The sequence below is a fragment of the Euprymna scolopes genome, chromosome 6 (genome assembly GCF_053919585.1).
Source record: "Euprymna scolopes isolate OS-2025 chromosome 6, ASM5391958v1, whole genome shotgun sequence".
Taxonomy (NCBI): Eukaryota; Metazoa; Mollusca; class Cephalopoda; order Sepiida; family Sepiolidae; genus Euprymna; species Euprymna scolopes.
Window position 1 is genome coordinate 88,049,205 of NC_136487.1, and position 22,887 is coordinate 88,072,091.

The 22,887-nt window shown below is 31.4% G+C and overlaps 1 protein-coding gene across 3 annotated transcripts in view; it reads left to right on the forward strand.

Moving 5' to 3' along the window:
- Positions 1-395: 395 nt before the first annotated feature.
- LOC145277766 (gamma-tubulin complex component 6-like) overlaps positions 396-22,887 on the forward strand; it is a 97,697-nt gene continuing 75,205 nt past the window's right edge. For all 3 annotated transcript variants that reach the window (XM_080129509.1, XM_080129508.1, XM_080129510.1), the window contains exons 1-7: positions 396-568; positions 2,157-2,340; positions 5,373-5,536; positions 8,454-8,557; positions 10,814-10,911; positions 13,238-13,286; positions 19,037-19,087. In XM_080129509.1, the coding sequence (XP_079985635.1) occupies positions 2,159-2,340; positions 5,373-5,536; positions 8,454-8,557; positions 10,814-10,911; positions 13,238-13,286; positions 19,037-19,087 (648 nt within the window). In that variant the 5' untranslated portion in view covers positions 396-568; positions 2,157-2,158. The remainder of the gene's footprint in view (positions 569-2,156; positions 2,341-5,372; positions 5,537-8,453; positions 8,558-10,813; positions 10,912-13,237; positions 13,287-19,036; positions 19,088-22,887) is intronic.

Consider the following 22,887-nt stretch of genomic DNA (forward strand, 5'->3'; position numbering starts at 1 on the left):
CAGTTTCGTGTTAGGAGTGTCAAAAATTCTGATACACCTAGAACTGCACAGGAACAGCATTACACCGCAATATCAGGGATCAGATCATGACAGGATTGGTCTAATTACTGTTAATCCCTAACCGGATTATTCTTGTAGTAATGATTGATACAGTACACGACGAGCAGTTCAGTTGTTGACAACTAAAATAAAGAAAATATATGTATTATACGTTTTAATTTTTTACTTGCGGAATCCGACACAACGGAATATCGAAAAACAATAAAGAATATTTTTAAAATTTATTTTTAAACATTACAGCAAGGAATAAAAAATAAAAAAAAGGTTCGGTTGCTAATATAAACATTACATTCAGCTGACGACCTAATGACTGCAGTCAAAACTTATAATTACGGAAACTAGGTTTGAAGTTGAACGATTTGTTAAAAACAAAAATGGAGGGATTCTTAAAAACAACATTTCTCCCTCTCGCTCCTCGATGATGCGAATTCGAAAAATAGACACACTGTATAATATTGTATTTTATGGAGATTAAAATTTATATTGGAGTGTTAAGGGGATTATTTACGTGAGTGTTTCCTTTTTCATATTTGCATATATTTTATGTTAAAGTTATTTTGTTATCATAATAATGCTATTCAATGTGTTGATTCTGAAAGTTCATGGAAAAATGGAGAAGTTTTGCGTTATGGGTCGTTGTCCAGAATAGGGTCCCAAAAGTTGCCTTGGGGGTACAAATGCAGAATATACATCTAAGAATTGGTTGCTAATGTCGAATAGACATGTCACGGAGATTTCCGAGTCGTGACATACCTAAACATTCGGCGACAGAACAGCTTAATTGACGCCTAACTATATAAAGTTTTGAAAACTATTTAAAAATAAATATTATCAAAGGCAAGATAAGTTACTTTTCTACCTAACAGGGATAATTTTCTAGTGTTTTAATTTAATGTAACATGTTTATTCAGCTCGAAAAACATAGTGTTTACCGATGTAATGTATTGGAAAATTTAAAATGGCGCCCGAGTCTCTCTTTCACACGGTAAGTTTGAGAAAAGAAGTTAAAAATTAAAAAAAATACAAAATACTGTTAAAAACCCACCGAACACATGTCAGCCTATGTCACGAACATATATTGAGCAGGTTTCTAACAGTATTTTGTCTACGTTTTTATTTTTAACTCCTTTTCCCAAACTTACCGTGTGAAAAAGAGAGTCGGGCGCCATTTTTAATTTTCCAATACATCGGTTTTTCGAGCTGAATAAACATGTTACATTAAATAAAAACACTAGAAAATTATCCGGTTTGGTAGAAAAGTAACTTATCTTGCCTTTGATAACATTTATTTGGGTGCAAGTCTATAAATGGGCCACAAGTAATCTTTTTTACTATAAAAATCTGAAAAAAATCTTTATAATGTACGTACTTGTTATGCATGAAAATGTCATATTCCAAAAATTACGTAAATCGATCAAGTAGTTTTTTTTTATTTAAGAAAATCAAATATTATCGGACGATTCATCGAAGAAAAATCCAAGCACCATCTTGTTTGAGAGATAACGCAACTAACGACCCCTGGCGGAAATATCGGTCAACAAGGGCAGTACATGCAGACGGTCTGCATGTACTGCCCTTGTTGACCATCGAATATTTCATTATTGATTTGTAAATCGCCACTTGTTTTCATCTTCCAACAACACCAACTATATCTCATTCCTTGCAGTGCGATAGCCTTCTAATTCTCTACTACATAAATACTATTATGGCATGTGTTCTTCAGAATTGTCTAATTTATTCCCTGCTTCCTTTGTTCCAGCTCATTTGATTCCTTTGTCTAGTGATCTCCATTAATTTGGTGTTTTAATACCTCATTGTAATACAGCTTATTATTCCAGTAGCTTCTTTTCAAGAACTGCAAGCTTGTGGAACTCTCTTCCTGTTGACCGTTTTTCTTCCCCTAACTTTAACTGTTTTTTTTTTTTTTTTTTCAAAACTAAGGTCAATAGACATGTCTTTACTTTGCGATAATCATCTTTTGTTCTTGTTAGTTCCTTATATTAAGTGGCTTCACACCTTGTTTGAAGTGATTTCCGTGTATTTTCAAAACCTAAATAATGGATTTTTCTTCTTTTTTTTTTTTTTTTTTGGTCTAGCAATGGAGGTAAGCTTTGTCGGCCTCATCAGGCAGTTGTGTGAACATCATGCCGAGTCACAAACTGAAGATCACAGCTATTCTTCTTACCAGCCATTCCACATGCAGGATAATCAAAAAACTGTTAAACAATTGCAGAAGACTGCGTACAATGTCTATTTTGATTGCCTTAAGAAGCTTGATCGGTAAGTTTTAAGAAAAAATCACTTTTGTGTTTTAATGTCATTATGACAACAGACCATTACAAGAATATTCTATTTTCATTTTTTAATGTCTTAATTAAACTAAACAAGTACCTTATCAAACCCAATGAAAAATTAAACAAGCAAACTTGTTGACACAGATTCAGTGGGTAAAATAAAGAAGCAAAGAAAAAAGAGATTAAGAAAGTAACAAAATAGAAAACATGATTGCAAAAATAATATGTCGACATTTAAATTGGTCTTTGTAAAAGATTGTGGTGTTGGTAAGACCACTTTCGTCAAACGACATTTGATTGGTGAATTTGAAATGTGAAATTTGTCAGTGTGAAGGTGGAGTAGAAGATTGAATTTGTGGATGCAGATGGCTGCGGATTGAAAGCAAAAAGAGGCCGACAGTGTGCATCAGATTTGTGCATGTGAACACGATGAAGACTAACAAATATGCCCAGAATGAAAAACTAAAAGAACGAAACTTATTGACGCAAAGGCTGCGGATAATAGGAACATAGCAGAGATGATGTAAATTGGTTACAGAGAGATGCCACAAAATACGAACAGTTGAAAATATATAAAAAAAATAAGAACAAATTGTAAGTCAACCTTCTCTCTCTCTTGTGCATACTAATGTTTTTTTTTGCCTTTTTTGTTTATCAATGTTTTCTGCTCAGCATTTTTTAGATATTGAAGTAAGATTTCTCATCACCACAATTTGTTTTTTTTTTATCCCCCCCCCCTTTTTTTTTTTTTTTTTTTTTTTTTGCTATGTTTTCCTCCCTGTATTATTTTATAAATTAAATTACTTAAAATCTGAAAATTTGTGTTCGTGTTCCATTTCTTCCACTATGTTTTTTCGTTTGGTTTATTTCGTTTTTTTTTTTCACTTTTATGGGCTCAAGAGTTTACTCTCTCCCTTTTGTTTGATGTGATATATCGAAATCCAGGGACTTTTTTTTTCTTATTGTTACGTAACAGTGCTTTGTTATATGCCAATGGAGCAGTGTTCCTAACAATATTTGTCAAGATGAAGTGATGCTGATATGTTCTCAATATAACAAGCCCCTAGGAATCACAGGTGGTGATTTAAGGGAGGCACTGGGAAATTCAACTAAATTTTTTTAAATTAAATTGCAGAATTACAGACTTATGATGTTAACATTTTCCCAAAAAAGAACATAAATAATCCTGAATTTCTTAATAGCAAAAAGGCAGGATTCTATCAGTGGAAGTAGTGATTATGCCCACCATATTCAAGTATATAGGCATACACATCTATTTTTTATATGGCTTTTTTATTTTTCATCATTAAATCTGATTTGAATTTGCTTGTGACCCTTTGAAAAATTTATGATAATTTGTAAACATTTAAGCTATTAAATAAACAAATCAGTCATATACATTCCAGAGTTTGATATAATGATTCTTAGTATCATCCATACTGAGGATTGCACCTTCAACCTCCAGAAGATTATCACTTAGAACTGATTATTACTTTTAAGTGTTGCACTACAGGTTCATGTACTAAGAATATACTTAAGAATCATGTATGACTTTTACCCAGTCATGACTGATAGAACGTGAACAATCTACCCCCGTCGATTAAATAAAGACGTCAGTTTGAAATTCTGTACAGATTCCAGAGTTTGACAAGATTGTTTGTTGTACATCATTCACCCTAGGCAGGTTGAACTGTTTTCCTCTGAAGGATGAAATGTCAAAGGACTATCAAATTCACAGACGGTGCCCAGTCGCCTGTACTGACAAGATGCACCTGAAAAAGGTCAAAGGTTTCATCAGCGAAAACGTTATGAGAATAACATGCAAGATGAGAACAATAGTCTAAATAATCCAAATAATATAAATTAACAATCCTCATCTAAAAAATGCACAAACAAAATCAGCTGTTTTAATATTTTATTAGTTGAAAAAATATATATGAGACACTGAAATGCTTAGCAGATTATATTAAAAAACTATTGTATGAGAAACTGGATGCTTTGGAAACTATTTACATCCAGTACTTGAGGGCATGGAAAGCAGATGACTGATGTAATACAGAAACAATCAGGAAGAATTCTGTTCTTTCATATCTCATTGTGTTGAGCTGAAGATCCCCTTGGGTACAATGGTCAGGACAATCGCCCAGTATAGACACTGCTTGAACAGAAAGAAACTGCAATCTAGTGTCTGTACAATTGCAAAAAAAGCTGTGACAATACATTAAAACACTTTAGAGAAAATCGTGTAAATGGGATTGTGAATGGTGAGTAACAATGAATTCATGAATGCCTCGAGAGAGAGAGATAGATGGAGAATCACAGCCATCAATGACTGTACTGGGCAAGACACCACTTGAAACTATATATTAAGTTGGCCAAAAAGTTTTTTTTTTTTTTTTTGGCAGGAGGAACCCAAAGTTTAGAAACATAACTGAGTTTATGCAATTCATTTTCCACGCTTGATTTTGTACATTTTGTCTGCAATTTGTCTGCTTTTCAAATGGCAATATTGTTCTCAACTACGGCTTTCATTTGGTCACTGTCAGTGATTTTTGACTGGTCAGAGTGAGGAGCATCTGTTACTGAAAAGTTTCCTTTTTCATTTCAGAATTGAGCAAACCATTTCTGGCACATTTGTTCCATAATAACAACATTCTTCCCATACACATTGCATACCTTTATGCAGGTTTCTGTAGTTATTTTTGTTTTTTATTGTAGTAAAAAAAATCGTCAGATGTCTGTAGTGTTCTGCTTGATTTTTTATTTTAAAGCTTGAAATACAAGCAAAAATGTAACAACTTTGTTCAGAGGATTATTACACACTGGCATCAGTATACTTTCTACACCATGAAGAATGGGAATAAAAAATCAATCTTTAGTAGGTCAGAAACTTGAAATGTAAAACACAAAATAACTTTTTGATCAACCCAATACATATATTTGGATAATTGTTTTTTTTTGTTTTTTTTTAAGTTTTTCATGTAATTTGATGTCTAATTCTTGTTTGTTTTATTTCAGTCAGAAGAAACTGAATGCTTGTAAAACAGTTCCTGGTGTCTCTGGTCTCAACAATCAACTCGTGCAGCTTCTCTCTTATGTCTTCGTCCTTCTGCAGCAAAATAAATATGATGATGCACAACAACTACAGCAGCTGGTGCAGAAATTAATTGAGTTTAACTCCAGTGAGACTTTTTGCCAAATTTTTTTTTAACATCTCTTCTCCTTTCTCTCTTTCTCTCTAATTCTCTCTCTCTTTTTTCTCTTTATTTTTCACCATCTTGTTCTTTCTCTCCCTCCTCATCTTTCTCTGTCTCCCTCCTCATCTGTCTCCCTCCTCATCTTTCTCTGTCTCCCTCCTCATCTTTCTCTGTCTCCCTCCTCATCTTTCTCTGTCTTCCTCCTCATCTTTCTCTGTCTCCCTCATCTTTCTCTGTCTCCCTCCTCATCCTCTGTCTCCCTCCTCATCCTCTGTCTCCCTCCTCATCCTCTGTCTCCCTCCTCATCTCTCTCCCTCTCCATCCTCATCTCTCTCCCTCTCCCTCCTCATCTCTCTCCCTCTCCCTCCTCATCTCTCTCCCTCTCCTTCCTCATCTCTCTCCCTCTCCTTCCTCATCTCCCTCCCTCTCTTTCCTCATCTCCCTCCCTCTCTTTCCTCATCTCTCTCCCTCTCCTTCCTCATCTCTCACCCTTTCCGTCCTCATCTTTCTCTCTTTCTCTCCCTCCTCATCTTTCTCTCCTCATCTTTCTCTCTTTCTCTCCCTCCTCATCTTTCTCTCTTTCTCTCCCTCCTCATCTTTCTCTCTTTCTCTCCCTCCTCATCTTTCTCTCTTTCTCTCCCTCCTCATCTTTCTCTCTTTCTCTCCCTCCTCATCTTTCTCTCTTTCTCTCCCTCCTCATCTTTCTCTCTTTCTCTCCCTCCTCATCTTTCTCTCTTTCTCTCCCTCCTCATCTTCTCTCTTTCTCTCCCTCCTCATCTTTCTCTCTTTCTCTCCCTCCTCATCTTTCTCTCTTTCTCTCCCTCCTCATCTTTCTCTCTTTCTCTCCCTCCTCATCTTTCTCTCTTTCTCTCCCTCCTCATCTTTCTCTCTTTCTCTCCCTCCTCATCTTTTTCTCTTTCTCTCCCTCCTCATCTCTCTTTCTCTCCTTCCTCATCTCTCTTCCTCTCCTTTCTCATCTTTCTGTCTTTCTCTCCCTCCTCATCTTTCTCTCTTTCTCTCCCTCCTCATCTTTCTCTCCCTCCTCATCTTTCTCTCTTTCTCTCCCTCCTCATCTTTCTCTTTCTCTCCCTCCTCATCTTTCTCTCTCTCTCCCTCCTCATCTTTCTCTCTTTCTCTCCCTCCTCATCTTTCTCTCCATTTCTCTTTCTATTTGCCTCAGTATCTCTCTACCTCTCTCTCTTTGTTTCTCTATCCTTTTCTTTCTCTTATTTTTCTAATCTCTCTCTCTCCCTCTGCCTCTGACTCATTCTTTTTCTCTGTGTCAATCTTTCTTGCTCTTTCACTGTCACCATTTCTCTTTTTCTCTTCTTCTGTCTCTCTCTATTTATCACTTTTCCCTATCTAGAAGTTAGACATTTTTTGATATTTCACAAACTTACTCTTCAGTTCTTGGTCCAGTGAGTCGATTGTTTCCAAACTCCATCTTGTGCAATCTTGTTTGTTCCTTTGCTTCCGAGTCTGCCTTTGCTGCCTACAGTTCATGACCTCTAATGTCTACAGTAGACTATATTCTGGGAACTTCAGCACTGTTATATTGTTTATCTAGAAGACCAAGAGTTAAGCTGTTCTCCTACTTTTCTTTGTATCGTAGATTTTTTTGGAAAATGAAGGCAACAGTTATTTTTAATGTTGATTTTATTTGTCTGTAATTTTGGGACCAGAAATTTTTATCATTGTTTACAATTTTCAGACTGAATTGCTCGTTGTTGTTATCACAAACTTTTGATCATTTTTTTCCTTCAGCGTTCTTCAAGAAAACTAAAATAGTTCAACTGTAGACATTATCTTGATGATAGCGTCCACTGTTAAATCCTGAGAAAGGCATCAAGACAATTCATGGAAAAAACGCCAATTACGTAACTGATCAAAAGTTATCTAGTGATTCAGAGTTCAGTTCTGACCAAAGGCAGTTCGATGGTTTAACAAGTTTACTAAAAGAATGCTACTAGGTTTTGAGAAAGAAATGCAAATAGAATATTGCCATAGCTTCAGTAAATTGGATTTAAAATTCTGTAATGATTTCTGATTTGATGTGAAGAAAACCAGAATGCAAAATGGCAGAAACAATATTAAAACAATGTTATGTCATGTTACAATTTCCAAATGACAAATATAACATTAAGTCTTACTGTTGTCTCTATAAATGATTATACACCTGTATCATTTTTTATTGTATGTCAGCATATTAACAATGCACGCACTGTGAAACTCAGCTATTATAGATTGGTTGTAAAGGTTTTATTCAAAACAGAACAGAAAATCTTGTACCCGTGTGTGTATGTGTGTGTGTGAGAGAGAGTAATGAGCAAACATACAGACAAATAAATCATCTACTTCATTACACTCCACTGTATGGTATGTGACCACAGTGGGAGTGGTGACGTTTTGTGTCCACCCACTTCAGTTGTCAGCACAAAAAGAGGCTAAGATATCTTCTGGCAAAAGTCACATGGTTTCTTCTACTAACGATTTTAGCCTGCCTCCCTTCCTCTTATGGTGCCATTCAAACTTCTCTATTTGGACATTCCCTTCACTATCTAACAAAAGGGCACCCATTTATGGGTCAGTGTGTGACATAAAATGATTAACGGCAATAAAAAACAAAAATTAATAATCTAACAAATAAGAAAATAAACAAAACAGCAATTACTTTTTTTTTTAATTTTTTGGATGAACAGGACAGAACATCCTGAATCACACAGTCCATAAAATAAAGATGTAAAAGCATGCAAGGCAAACAAACAAACAAACAAAAATGGCTGAATAAAGATGTAAGAGCACTGCATCAGTTTGATTTCATGCATCAGTATATAGCAGATGCTCTGTATGGTAAAAGATAGTAAAGTGTTGCAGAAATATAATCTACATTGTTTATTTTTAGGTGAACTGGAGTCAATCTTGAAATTTTTGTTATGTCTGGCTGGATCTGCAAAAGAGAAGAAACACCTTTTAGGTTATGAGAACACAAATTATAAACAGAAAAAAGTAAGTATTTCTAGATTGGGGGTACTAAAGAGTCCTCATCTATTTTTAAATGTGAGTATAATTTTCTTTTGAATTGTGCAAATTTCTTAACGTTTTCCCTTTAGAGTATCGTATTCAAGATTTGGTTAAACTCATTATGAGGTGTTCATATTTTTCACGATTTATCCACTTGTGACATTTTTTTGGTGCAATTTTTACTGAAATTGGTTATTATCTATAAATTTAAGTTTTACTGGTACAAAATAGGCCTGAAAAGTTCGATACAGTAGAACCTCGGGATACAGTGTCCCTGGAATATGGGTTTTTAAGGTTATAATGTGAAATACAATATTTTTCCGGACCCTGGTTACAGTATTTGTCCCGCCTTATGGTGTTATTTATAATGTTACTTGATTATATACATGTGTATTATATACTGTACTGTATTTTGTTACTAATTTTTTAATATGTACTGCATAAAATTTTGCTTATGCCCCACCATATGACGATTTAAACCTTGTGATCCCAACCTCAGAATGGATTAATGCTATATCCTGGCATTCTACTGTAGTTTAAAGCCAATAAATATTAATTTAGTATCAGCAAAAGAAAATTAAGTTTAAAAAATAATTAAAAGAATTGTTTTTGCAATTAGAAATTATTCCAATTTTTCCAATTCTGATACTGATTTTAACACCCCCAAATTTCTTTGATAAATCATCACTAGTTTTTCATGAATTCAATTATTAAATTATTATTTATGTTTTAAAATGTTTCTCTGTATTACATACAGATGCAAAGTGCAAAATAATTCCTTTTATTGAAGTTTCAACTATTTTGATTGGAATATCATTTTGTTTAGATTATTACAATCACTATATTTTGGTTAGGAACAAAGTGTAGTGTCTGTTTTGATGCTATACTTAGTCTGTTCTGTTCTAGATCAATGAAGGAGAAATCCTTCTAGATGGAGGCAACTTTTTAATTTTGTTCCAAACAAGAATGCCCCTTTTTGGGGAGCTGAATTTTACCACCATTAAAAATTGACCTTGTGTCTAATTTTACCCTTGCGGAGAATCAAATAAATAGTAACATTTATTGTATTCGCTTTCCCTATTCTCTCGTTAATGATGTGATTGTGTTGGTAGTTGAAATGATGTGAGATATTGAAATGAAAATGCATTCAAATAAAGTGTTCAGCGTAGGTTAACAATAGTATTTACTAATATATTTACAACTGAAAGAAGAATTTACTTTTATAACGAGGACATTAATTAAATAGTGCTGTGCGATTCATGTCTGCTCTCTGAAATGAATGCAAGGGATGTAATTCTTCTCAAAATATCTTTCAGACAAACAAAACAAGAGCAAGAGTTTTTTAAAGTACAAAAATGTTTCCATATTTTTCTAGTTTTCATCTAGCAGTTATGTTTATGGTAGGTACTCGACTGAGCTCCAATTTCTAGTTCAGCACCTGTAAAAGACTCACAGTAAAAACCCATTCTACCTGTTTCCTGTTTTCTCGTAGTAGTGTTCATCACCCAACTGACAAACTTTAACCTTTGTCTCTGAGTGGCTATTGCACCTTGATAAGTAGCGACTCATTAGTAACAAAAACAAAAAAACTTTGTTTTTGTTATGTAAAAATGTATTTTTTTCATTTAGAAATTTTAAATGAACTCTAACGACTTATTTTGTGTGAAATTTATTGAACTCACAAATTATGATTTTTTTTTTTTAGCTTAATACTTCCTCTAGCTCTATTCCCCTCATCTTGTTACAGCTTGCCACATTCACCCTTTATTGTCACCACTTACGTCATGCTCAGTAGTAATCAGATGGAGATACATACACACATCTCATCATTATTATTATTCAGTTTTTTTGTTTTTTTTTTCAAAGGAGTCACTGATTATCAAAACCCAAAGGCCACTTGAAGATAACAATTATTAATTTTTTCATGAGTTATCAAGGCCCAATTTTATATAGCATTTTTTTTTACCAACTAAAAACTCAAAGATTTAATCAATCTAAAAAAAAAAAAAAAACCTTTTGTAATCTTATGTCGTCTGTATTGAAGTTAAGATACCTTAAACAGAGAAAGACTTAATGAATTATTTTAAGGAGTACAACTCCTGCTGATGTGTTGTGTTTCATGCTGCATTGTTTTTTTGAAAAAAAATTGTGTTTTTGATAATTTATGCTAAGGTGAAAAAGAGTGGAACAAATATAAGGATACTGTCTGAGTAATATCTAACTTTTTTTTTTCTATTTCAGACTTCTTTGTATCCACTGGCCAGCATGGATTATATGAGAGATACTCAGAAATATTCTACTGAAAAGGCTAGCTTTATGTACTATCCTTCTTTCACAAGGTATGACCTGCTACTTTTATTGAATGATTATTAACCAAAATTTTTTACTGTTTGCAAATTAAAGCTAGATCTAATTATTTTAAAATATTTTTTGCACTAGATTAGAAAAAATATTAAGCTTAACATGAAAACTATTAATTTGTTCCTCTTAATTGCGTACAATTTTGATTTTAAAAGTATTAGTCTTCATTGCATAGTTCTACGTCGTATTGCAAGGTTTGCAGACGTTATTTTGTCTCTTCATTTCTTTCTGTTGTGTGCCTGATCTGGATGCATATTGGCGATTTTCAAGTCCTGATGAAGATTTGAAAAATATTGTGAATGTTGAAAATAGAAAAATGTTTTAAGATGGAAAACAAAAGGAAATTTATTTGTTAGATTAAACACTACTGTTAGTCTGCCATTGCTCTGGAGAAGAAACATGAAGTAAAGAAAGCATTTTTGCTTCAACTAAATTTTATGAAAGCATAGTTTCTTTCTTAAATTAAAATTTTTTTTATTTTCTTTTTCTATTTTTTCTCTTTTTCTAAATTTAAAAAAAATATATTTTTTTCTATTCTTAAAATGTTATTAACATGTCTATTAAAATTATGGTAATTTAGTTAAACACTGTTTTTAAAACATCAGAGATTTGAACTCTCTGTTAATTTTCAAAAAAAAAAAAAAAACATAAAACTAATTTCTGCCAACATCATCTCCATTTTTCTCTGCCTCTTCTCCCCATTCCTTCATCAATTGTAAATTCTTAGAAATTGTGTTGATGACAGTTGTTTGTTTTCGTTGAAATTTTTGCTATATGGTGAGTGACTTTTCAATGTTTTCTTAATAAATAATATAGTCAGGTGAGATAAAATGTGGTTACTTAGAATACTTGAGCTTTTTTTTTTTATTGATGTATCATCACTTATCAAGGCTCATGTGTGATATTACAGATGTCACTTGATCCTAAAGACTTTGAAGAATCTTAGGAAATAATTCAACAAAAAGGAAAAGTTATCAGATGTATTAAGTACTATGATCTTGGACAATGTGAGGGAAAAAAAGGACAAGTTATTAGAAGTGAGATAAGTAAAAAGGAGATGAGGGTGCAAGGACGCCTGACAATTGGTGGCCAGTTTCTGAGTAGGCAGTTGGGAGTGGCTGAGAGGGCAAGTAATTTTCTGCTTAACAAAGACCAGGCGTTTAGGATTTCCAGTCAAAGTTAATATATTGAGTAGTCAAAGTTGTTTGCAGCTCGAGGTGATCCAATAGAATCGAGCAAATGATATGGCAAAAGAAAATAGGATACAAAAAAATCCAATGAAAAATAGAAAAACAAACTAATACGAGTGGAAGACATAATAATACTCTTCTTCCAATTATTTTGTAATATTAGTCGATCAGTTTTGTTTTTTTTCTCAATGAGAAACAAAAACTTTTATTACTATTATCTTGATAACCTTTTTCTAAAATATTAGAATTATTTTATAAATGAAAATCAGATAAAATAATTTCAGTATTGTATCAGGCAAAATATATTAAATAATAATTTGTTTTTTCTTCTCTCTTAATCTTATCTGTTTCTTTAAAAGAAAATTTTTGTGTACTAGCAAGTCACTGCTTATCAAGATCAGATGGTCACTCAAGGATAAGTGTTAATGAGTTTGTCAGATAGATGGTAAGACAATAACGTAAGGATTGGAATTTAATTATTTAAGAGGAAAGCTCAATAAGAATTTGTTAATATTAAACATGAGGATGACCATGTTGTACTCAGTTGGAAAGCAGCTCTCTAGTATTGTTCCACTGATGAACAGTTCTGGAAAAGAAATTTTGTTAATTAAAGTTCTGTTTAGTTTTAGATATACAGAGGGAGAAAAGGAAAAATTATTTACAGTGGTTGTAGCTAGACGAGTTTTTGTTGTGAATGTTTTACAAGGAGTGAGGGGGGTAGATCAGGGCTCAGTTGAGCACCTACTATGAAAATAATGATAGAGCAGAAAAAGACTAACAACCTGTTTTCTGTGAGAAAGATGTAAGAAAAGAGAATAGAACAGCCTACACTAAATTTAAAAATCAGTTTTGTAGTCTGTTATTTTTTTTTTTTGGGGGGGGGGGGTTCTTTTTAACTTCACCAAAAACAAAAATTATTGATTTTTACTTGTCTCTTTCCTTAGGTTTTATACCTTCTTTCCTCCTTCCCATAATTGCTCTTTTCCCCAAGCCACTTCCATCTAACTTAAGTCTTCATTTCTTCCATGAGGTAAGGTGAGATTAAACCACATATTTGTTTGTCATTTCACATTTCTTTATCATTTCCATCTTCATTAATTTTTTTATTTTTTAGGGACATGTTTGAAGGTATTGGATTGGATTGTTCCTATAGTTGGCAGAATGTAAGTAGATATTTTAAAATCTTAACACTTTTAAATGTCACTGTACTGATTCTAACCACAGTACAATTCAGGTCAAAATTCATTTAAAGCTTTTTGATTGGTTGCTTATTACTAGGTTATGAGTTTATTAAAGCTCTGTGATTGGTTAATAAATGTATCATTTACCAAGATGATGTGTTTGACATGTGCTTGGCTAAAAACTGACCACTTGTATTATAAAAGTTAAAATATTGATATCAATTTTTATTTTGTATGCATCTTTTGTCCACTTGTTACTTAAGCTAAAATCGTTTCTTAAGCCTAAAACTTAAGCCATGTAAGATCTATACAGTTTTTGTTATTGCAGTAAATGTTCGATTGTTTTGAAGGATTTTAAGGTCCAACTTCTTAGAGTTATTAAAGAACTTTAAAGGATACTTTAATATTCCAAACTACTTTGGAGTTTTATGTGAAAACTTAGTTGATGAAATGATCTGAAGGGATGAATCAACAGTTGTTTGTTCTGCTTTGCTAGACAGGAGATTCGATGGCGATTCTCCATAAGGTTGTCTATGGCCAGATCATTAATCATTTACACTCAAAATATATAAATCTTTATTATATATACTAGGTGTATGTTTAGAAGAGAAAGAGCTTTACTTACCTACCAGCTATCTTAAGACTACATTTCAGACATTTGTCTCACTTTGCTTTTAAATGAAATCTCCCTCACAGTAAGCTTGTTTATTGTACAATTAAAAATATGTCCAACAAATTTGCTATGGTTTAGAAAATGCTAGAAACAATTTATGCAACTAAAAATATTACTAATCTATAGAAGAAAAAATGGCAATTTATTAAAAAAAACAAAACAAACTTTTTTTAATTTTATTAAAATATTTTTTTCCATAATAAAGTTAGTCAACATCAGTTTTCTAACAAGCAATATTTGCTATCATTACACTTACTCTTGTATAATTTCAAGTAAGTTCAGCTTCTTTTTAAAATATCATCTGAAAGTTCCCAATATTGCTGATGCAATCCATTCTTTATGCCATATTCACAAACTAGATCAATAATATTAAAAGGATATAAGACTATTTCAGTAATTACTTTCTCAGTAAAGAAATTCTAATGTTTATTGGTGTTGAGCAATCAAATTCTTTGTTCACTTGGAAATCTAAAATGTAGTTTGCTTGAAGCATTTTGTGTAATATATATATATATATATATATATATATATATATATATATATATATATTGTCTCAGTTGAGGAAATAACTTCCAAAGAAATCAGACCAAAGATAAGTTTGGAAGTTAATTTGTAAAATCTGTCCTACTCATACCAACACGTAAAACTTAAGTTAAACTGAAGATATGATGACGATGATGGTAATGTTAAAGAATTCAATACAGATGTTAGCTTTATATATATATATAGTCTTTGAAGTTTTTTTAACATTTGAAACTACACAAAAAATTACTTTTTATCATTCGTTAAAAAAAAACAAAAAACAAAAAAAAAACACTTAGTCAGTAAGTCATTTAATCACCTGCAATCACTGCATCAACTCTCTCGAATTTACTATAATACCAATTTTTTAAAATTTTTCAAGGGATCATCAGTTGTTTACCATGAAACACTGTTTCGGGGATTTAAAAACAAAACAGTATATTACTTCATGGCTCCCCAGCAGTGTTGATCAAACACCGCCACCCTTAATCTTAGGAAGAAGACATGTTACAAAAATTTTTTTATCCAATTTCCTATTCTTAATTGCAATTACTAACCTTTTCATAGTATAAATATGAATTTCTTACCTGTGCGATTCATCAATTTCCACATTTAAAATGGATACATTTAATTTTTCAGTCTTGTATTTATAAGCTTTGGATTAATCCATTTAACTACTTATCACCCCCACTATAATTAGTAGTTTTTATATTTACATTCTTATTTATTTAAAATTAGATATATAAAGGTTAAAAATATTTTATTTTTACATATATACATTTTTTTTTTTTTTTTTTTTTTTTATAAATTTATTACATGTAATTATAAATACATTTTATACATTGCTAATATAGTTTTGGATTTCCTTTATTAATATAGTCTGGTTTATCTTAAACGATTCAAAAGCATCAGGATAACGAACAAATGCTTTATTTAACTGTTTAAATATTTTATTTTTATCCCCACCTTGTTTTATCATCCTTATTACTAAGCTAGAAACTGGTGGTATAAAATCTGTTAATTTTAGAGTAACGCGAGCTATTCTCAAAAACTCTGACATAATGGTTCCATAAAACACAAAAACAGGGCAGGTGCTATCCTTATGGGGCATACGTACTATTTTAAAGGGGAATGCGTTTCTTTTATCAAATATTTTATAAAGAAAAATCCCATCCTCAATTTTTATATCTAAATCCAGAAATGTAGCCTGTTGTCCTCTATGTTCACAATTCAATTTTAGTTCGTTTGGATATATAAGATGTTTACTTTTTTCGAATTCATCATTATCGTTTATGCATATAAGGTCATCTATAAATCTCCTACACCCATGAAAGTTATATGTTTTAGATATATCTGTTTTTAATAATAATGACATATATATATACTCGAGTCTATGTAAATACAAATTTGCCCAAAATGGTGCAGGATCCAATCCCATTGGGATACCTATCGTTTGGAGTAATATTTTATTTCCTATTTGAAAATAGCATTCTTTAATAAGATGACTTACAAGTATTTTTAAAATACCTTTAGAAACACTAGTTTTGCTATTTTTATTTTTACACCAGAAAGCTTTAGAGTTTGAAAAGTCTATATATTTACCTTTTCCACCTTGAAAAGCTAAATCTACAGTATCATTTAATTCTTTTATAAGTTTTTCGTGCGGAATTTTTGTATATAGCGTACTAAAATCATAAGTAGCTATAGATTTTGCTTTTATTCTGGAATTTATTTTATCTAATTTTTCTTTTACTGGTTTGGAATTATTTACTACCCAAAATAGATTTATATTACTATAGAATTTACTTTTCAGGTGAAAATTATTTATTTGATTTATAATTAATTTAAATATTTTAGATACAGCTTTACTTAGAGGTTTAGTTATGCACGTCTTAGAACCTACAATAAATCTAGCACCAACTGGATTTTTATGCATTTTAGGTATCCAATACATACATGGAAGATTTTTGTGTTTGTCTTCTAACTTTAATCCTACTTTTTCATTTATAATACTATTATTCAAAATAATGCTATCTAAATTACTATTACTTACTTTATAAGTATCCGAATCGTTTCCTATAAGTCCTACTTCTATCAATAAACGTTGTATATAATATTTTTTACATATAAAAGCTATATTGTTTGCCGCTTTATCAATCGGAACTATTACAAACTTTTCTTGAAGTATTTTAAGTTCCTCTGAATTTTTTAAAAGAGGATTTGTTTTTCTAGGGTGTTTAAATTGTTTTATATGTTTAACCTTTTTGTTTACGCATTCAAGTATACTATTTTTCCATGCATCAAACGTAGACTGTGCTAATTTATATTTCTTTACCATAGACATAATAAAACCTTCTAGTGCTTTAGTTACTTCTTTAACGCATTTAGTGTAATTTAGGCATTTAGGTTCTCTATAATTTGGACCCTTACTAAGTAGTTTTCTTAATTTAGGATTATTTACTATATTTAAATCTCCTGTAATTACATGTTTTATCTCATTATTACAGAACTGAGAGGAATTACAATCACATTCTGGAATATTTATATTATTATCTTTTACATTTATATGTTCTACCGTTTTCTTATAATTAAAAATCTTATTGCGTATTGTTGGCCCTAGTTTATATGTAACTATTGGTTTTTGATCTTTTTTCTGGAACTCATTTGGTAGTAATTGTATAGTTTTTTGTTTATTAAATATTTTAGGTAAATTTACATCATCTAAACCTTTATTTTCATACAAAACTACACAAACATTTTTAGGTTTCTTTTTTATATCGTTCACTGGTGGCTTATATAATTTAGTGTCAATTATATCTAGAATATATTCATACCATTGAATAAAATAGTCCTTCTTATATATCATATCCGGTTGTAATAATATTTTAGATGCTATTTCCTTCCAAACTTTCTTTTTTGTTTGATTAAGCAACTTTCTTATATAATTGAACGACTCATAAATTTTATTAATAATATCTTTAACTTTACTAAAAAAATACTCGCATGAAATAACTGATGTTCTATTATTTCTATTAATATGAGTTCTATCTCTAATACCGTAGCGAGGCAAAGCTGGATATAATCTACCTATAATTTCAGAATCTTGTAGGTTATTTTTTTTAACTTTAATATTCAACCCATATGGGTAAATTACTCGCATTTTTTTAATTATATCGTCTTCCTTATCCTGACGCATCCTTAGGATATCGTTATCTACATTACCTAGACTATTATATCCATTGCATTTGAATTTTTCAATTATTTGTACAGAAAAAGACGACTGACTACAGGTTTCTTTAAAATGTTTAACAACATAACAATATATATATATATATATAGAGAGAGAGAGAGAGAGATTTCTTGTTGATTTTTTTTTTAATGATAAATATGGTTAAATAACGGCTTCACCTCAAAGCTCGTTTTATTTAGAAAATCGCCCATATTTTATTTGGATGTATATAATATTTTTATTTATTTTATTATTTTTAAAATGGTAATCTACTTACATGCATGTTTCAAGGCAACTACCTCTCTTCAGTATATAGATATATATATATACTAGCAAAAGTACCCGTTGTTGACTGGGTTCGAAAACAGCCTACAGAAAATGGACTCTGATTTATGAAAGTATGATAGGTTATGAAAAGGAAGGGTTGTAAAGAGATAGCTTTGAATTTGGGGGTATCAAAACCAAAGCAAAATATGATGAAAGTAAAAATAAAATAGATAAACCCCATAATTTATTATACCATACCAGTTCACACTGAAACACTTATCACAATATTCTGTGAATCTATATTAAAAAACCTTGTTAAACTTTGTGACATATTCCCATTCTATGGAGGTCAGGCGCGAATGAACACCCCCATAATTTTATTATACTATATTTCTTTAAACTGAAGCATAATTATCAAAGTATACTTACGCAGATAGATTTGAAAAGTCTTAAAGTTTGTGTCTATTTCCATTCTATGGAAGCCAGGTGCGAACACAGACCCCGACAATTTTATTATACCATCCCTATTTAAGTGAAAACATACTTATCAAAGTATTATTATGTACATCTATATCAAAAACACTTGTAAACGTTTTTTCTAATTTTTAAATTTTTTATTTCAATACTTTGTGGACCAGGCATATACGCAGACCCCACAATTTTAATGAATCATCATTATGCCAGATCAAACATACCCATTCCTTTGTCTCGATACATCTTCTATCATTATATGTGATCAGTTTTCTATAATAGTCAACCATATAGGAGCTTATTCGTGACCAGACACACACACACACACACAGACGTTCAGCTTTATATTATAGAAATCTAATGATAATGAAGAATACATAAGGATGGTGAGCATATTGTTGAATTTATGATTCTCATTTTTAAAGAGATAAACTCTTAGGATGTGTCAAATAAGTATGAACATTTCTATTAAAAAAAATCACAAATAATAAATTTTCTAGAGAAAATTTATTATTTGTGATTTTCTTTGAGACAATTCTAAGCAAATATTTTTGTTTTATTTTTTTGTAGATATTTTCCAAAACCCCCGGAGAAGGTTTGTCAAAGTATTTTAATGTCAGCGTAAGTTTCTTTTTATTATTTCTAAGTGATTAATCAGCAATTTTTTCTATGATCTTTTTTGTTTGTATCAATATTTGATGCTAATTAATTAAAAGTAAAGAACAAATAATGAGAAACTCGGTATAATCACACACAATAATGTTCCTTTTTTAATCTGTCTTTGTGAGAATGGATAAATGTCTCCACTCTAACAGTTTTCTTAGCTGGAATAAGTATTTTCAGAAAAACTGAAGTGAAATAAAATTTATTCGAGCCAATTATATAACAGAAGAAAAAAAAAAGAGAATAGGCTAGTCTGAATCAAGTACTGATATGTCAAATAGACTGTTATTTGGGCCTGACTGAAAATTTGACAAGATAATTTTATATGTTAGAAGAAAAGATATATTTATTTAGTATGTTTTTTTATTGAGCTAGACGTTTTTGATAACACATTTGGAGACATGTTTCAGGTTGAGCTTCCTCAGATTACCGTTTAATATGGATATGAAGAATGAAAAATCAGTTCTTTCAAGGACTAAGATATAATTAGAATCATGTGATAAGATTTTAGGAAAATATGACCAAAAATATGACCAAAATCAGTTCTTTCAAGGACTAAGATATAATTAGAATCATAGGATAAGATTTTAGGAAAATATGACCCACTATCAAAATGTCCTTAAGAAAATCCACTTATCTCTACTCTTATATAAAAGTCACTTTGTGTGTGTGTGTGTGTGTGTGTGTGTGTGTGTGTGTGTGTGTGTGTGTGTGTGTAAGAGAGTTTGTTCCTTATAGGTTCCAAAACGGCTGAGCCTATCTTTTGCAAATTTCACACAAAGCTAATTTATATGTCTGGCAGTGTTCTTAGATATGTTTTGTGCAAAGATTTATCTGATAAGTATAAAAAAAATTCAATCTTAAAAGTAACTTTTCTTTCTTATAGATAAAAAAGAATAATTTTTGCAGGGGAATATTTTAAGTTACACCAGCCAAGGTAGATACGGTGGCCCTGGGATACGTTTTTTTCAGGTTACAATGTGGAATACAATGTTTTTCTAGCCCCTGGTTATGGTATTTGCCCTGCCTTACTGTGTTATTTATAATGTTATTTGATTATATATATGTGTATTATATACTGTACAGTATTTAGTTACTAATTTTTAATGTCGTATCATAAGGTTCTACTGTAATAAAATTTCAGCAAATCATTTCTTCTTAAAAAAAAACAGATTTATTATAATCTAGAAATATAGCTTAGTAATGGAGCATTCGATTACAGATCGAATGACCCCTTGTTCAAGCCGGGTGTACCTCACCATTTTATTCTAATTTTTTCTTATTAAGGAGTTTAATTTACGATGAAAGAAGTGCCGTTTAAAATTACCACAAATCATTTCTTCGTTTGCATGTTTTAAAACTAAACATTAATCAGAAGTGACTTTTCCAGGGCATTCATCGTCAAACTAAAATATCAGCTGATATGATATTATAAACAAATACAGATGGAATTTGATGAACGACATTATCATTATTATTTTTAACATATTTTTTTGTGAATTAGTCCACTAGGTAAATTATTCCTTGTAATATATAATAATCAATAGAGGATTGATTCTATAATAATACATATGCAATCTGCATAAATTAAAATATTATGTTTAAGTGTATTATATGACCGGGCAACACCGGGCTGCCAGCTAGTACATAAATAATCAACCCCTAGTTTGTAGATAAATTTGGAATACTACCAAAGTCTAAGCATTTTGATTTCACTTTTATCTATATAATCTCTACTGTTATACAAAAGGAACATTATCTGTGTGTGTGTGTGTTTGTTTCCTATAGACTCCGAAACAGCTGAGCCAATTTTTTTTTTTTAAATTTCACACGAAGCTACATGATGTATCTAGGAGTGTTCTTACATAGGTTTTGTATTGGAATGCGTCCGGTAAACATCGAAAATTGATAACAGAAAAAATCTGTTTAAAGTAGGAAGTCCGATTTTAACCAAAGTTAACACTTTTACACAACCTAACATCACAAGTGCATTTGAGAAGTTTTATCACTGCACAAGCAGAAAGGCTCAGCCTATAAAATCAACTGTAGATTATATTATAAGATAGAGGTGTGTTCGAAATGAATGTTTCTGTTTAGAGCACAGTTGGACCATGATACTTGAACTTTGCATTTTAAATTTTAAGTGAAGCCATTATTTACAGATGATTTTATAAAATCAACAGTAGACACTCTACAGTGCATTGTAGACTACGATGTATTATGAACTAAATCACTACAGGGAGGCATGTGAAGCTTCCTCCTGGTACACTGCTGAGTGGGGTGTCCCTAACTAGAGCAAGTAATCAATCGATTTGATTAACAAATGAGCGATTTCACCGATTTTGATGATCCTCATTCAATCCCTAACAACATGTCGTCTCGCCACTAGTGTGTGTATAAAGATGCATATTCCATTATTAATGTTGTATTTTGTGTAGCAAGTAAATTGTATTGCAGCTGTGTCAGGAATGTCATGTTATATAGCAGTGAATGCTGGTCTCTCACTTATTTTTCTCCTGCCACAAAATGATCAGAAATATGAAATTTGACTAAACTCAACAGCTGACTTGCTGAAATCTTTACATTTTTCCTGCACACAGATTATCCTAAGGATGAATCAGGTTATGCTGGTTCAGTCGTGTTGAGAAATCACCCTCCTGGATAAGCCATTGAGGAAGCATGAATGTTTTGAATTGCAGGAAGGTTGTGGCCAATGAAGGTGTGGCAGTGTAAGTTTTAAATCCTTTGTCACCAATTTTGTGGCAATGTAAATCTCAAGTCTCTCATCATCAGTGTTGTAGCCTTGCAGACCGGTAATATTTAAGATGAATACAGTGGTATAATTAGCAAAAAGTATGTTACAGGAGTACGTATCCTGATTCTGGCGCCACAACTGCCATAATTTTAGATGCAACATTTAGTATTGTATCGATTAATCAGAATCGGGAATCTGAAAAATCGGTAGTTTTCGAGGTATCGGAATCGGAAAAATTTGTGCCTAATTTCCGATTCCAAAGCCGATTCTTTTAATATTATGTTAATTTTTCATTGCTGATACCGTTGATAAATATTTATTCCTTTTAAACTATTAGTAAAACTAACCTCTATAGATCATGATAACATTAAAAGAAGATCTAAATTTATTTTATCTGCGTAAAATAAACAAAATAAAACTTGAAATTTTGTGAAAATTCGCTAGATAACCTTTAGAAGAATGCAGTTTATTTTCAAGGTATTGAAAAAATTGTTTAAATTTAAAGAAATATTTTGTCAAGAAAAATAATATCAAACATTATTGCTAATTAAATCAAAAGTAGAATATAATAGTGTTCATGTCCGGTTAGGTTTTTGTCCACTCCCTTACTCGGCATTGGCAAATATGACAAGGAATGTCGAAAAAAAAGCAATTAATTTTGTTTTGTATTTTTGTAGAGGAATCGCTTTCAACTTTTATTTCATTTTTTATTGGTTTAAGTAAATGTTTTAGAGGTCACTTGTCCATCCCCTAATCAAACGGTTTAAAACGGTCAAGTATTTTTTCGCACCTAGTTGCCAAATGATTACAGGCAGCTTTCCAGAGAGTTCACAGTTTAATGTTAGAAGATTTCAAATGACTGGGCGAGTTTTATTTCATTTTCCTGGAACCACTTTGTCTGACACCGGCTGTTTTTTTTATGGTATCATTCTCGGGGTTTTGCAAACATTAAAAATATACATGAATATATCACAACGAATTTATCAAAGTCTAAAATAGATAA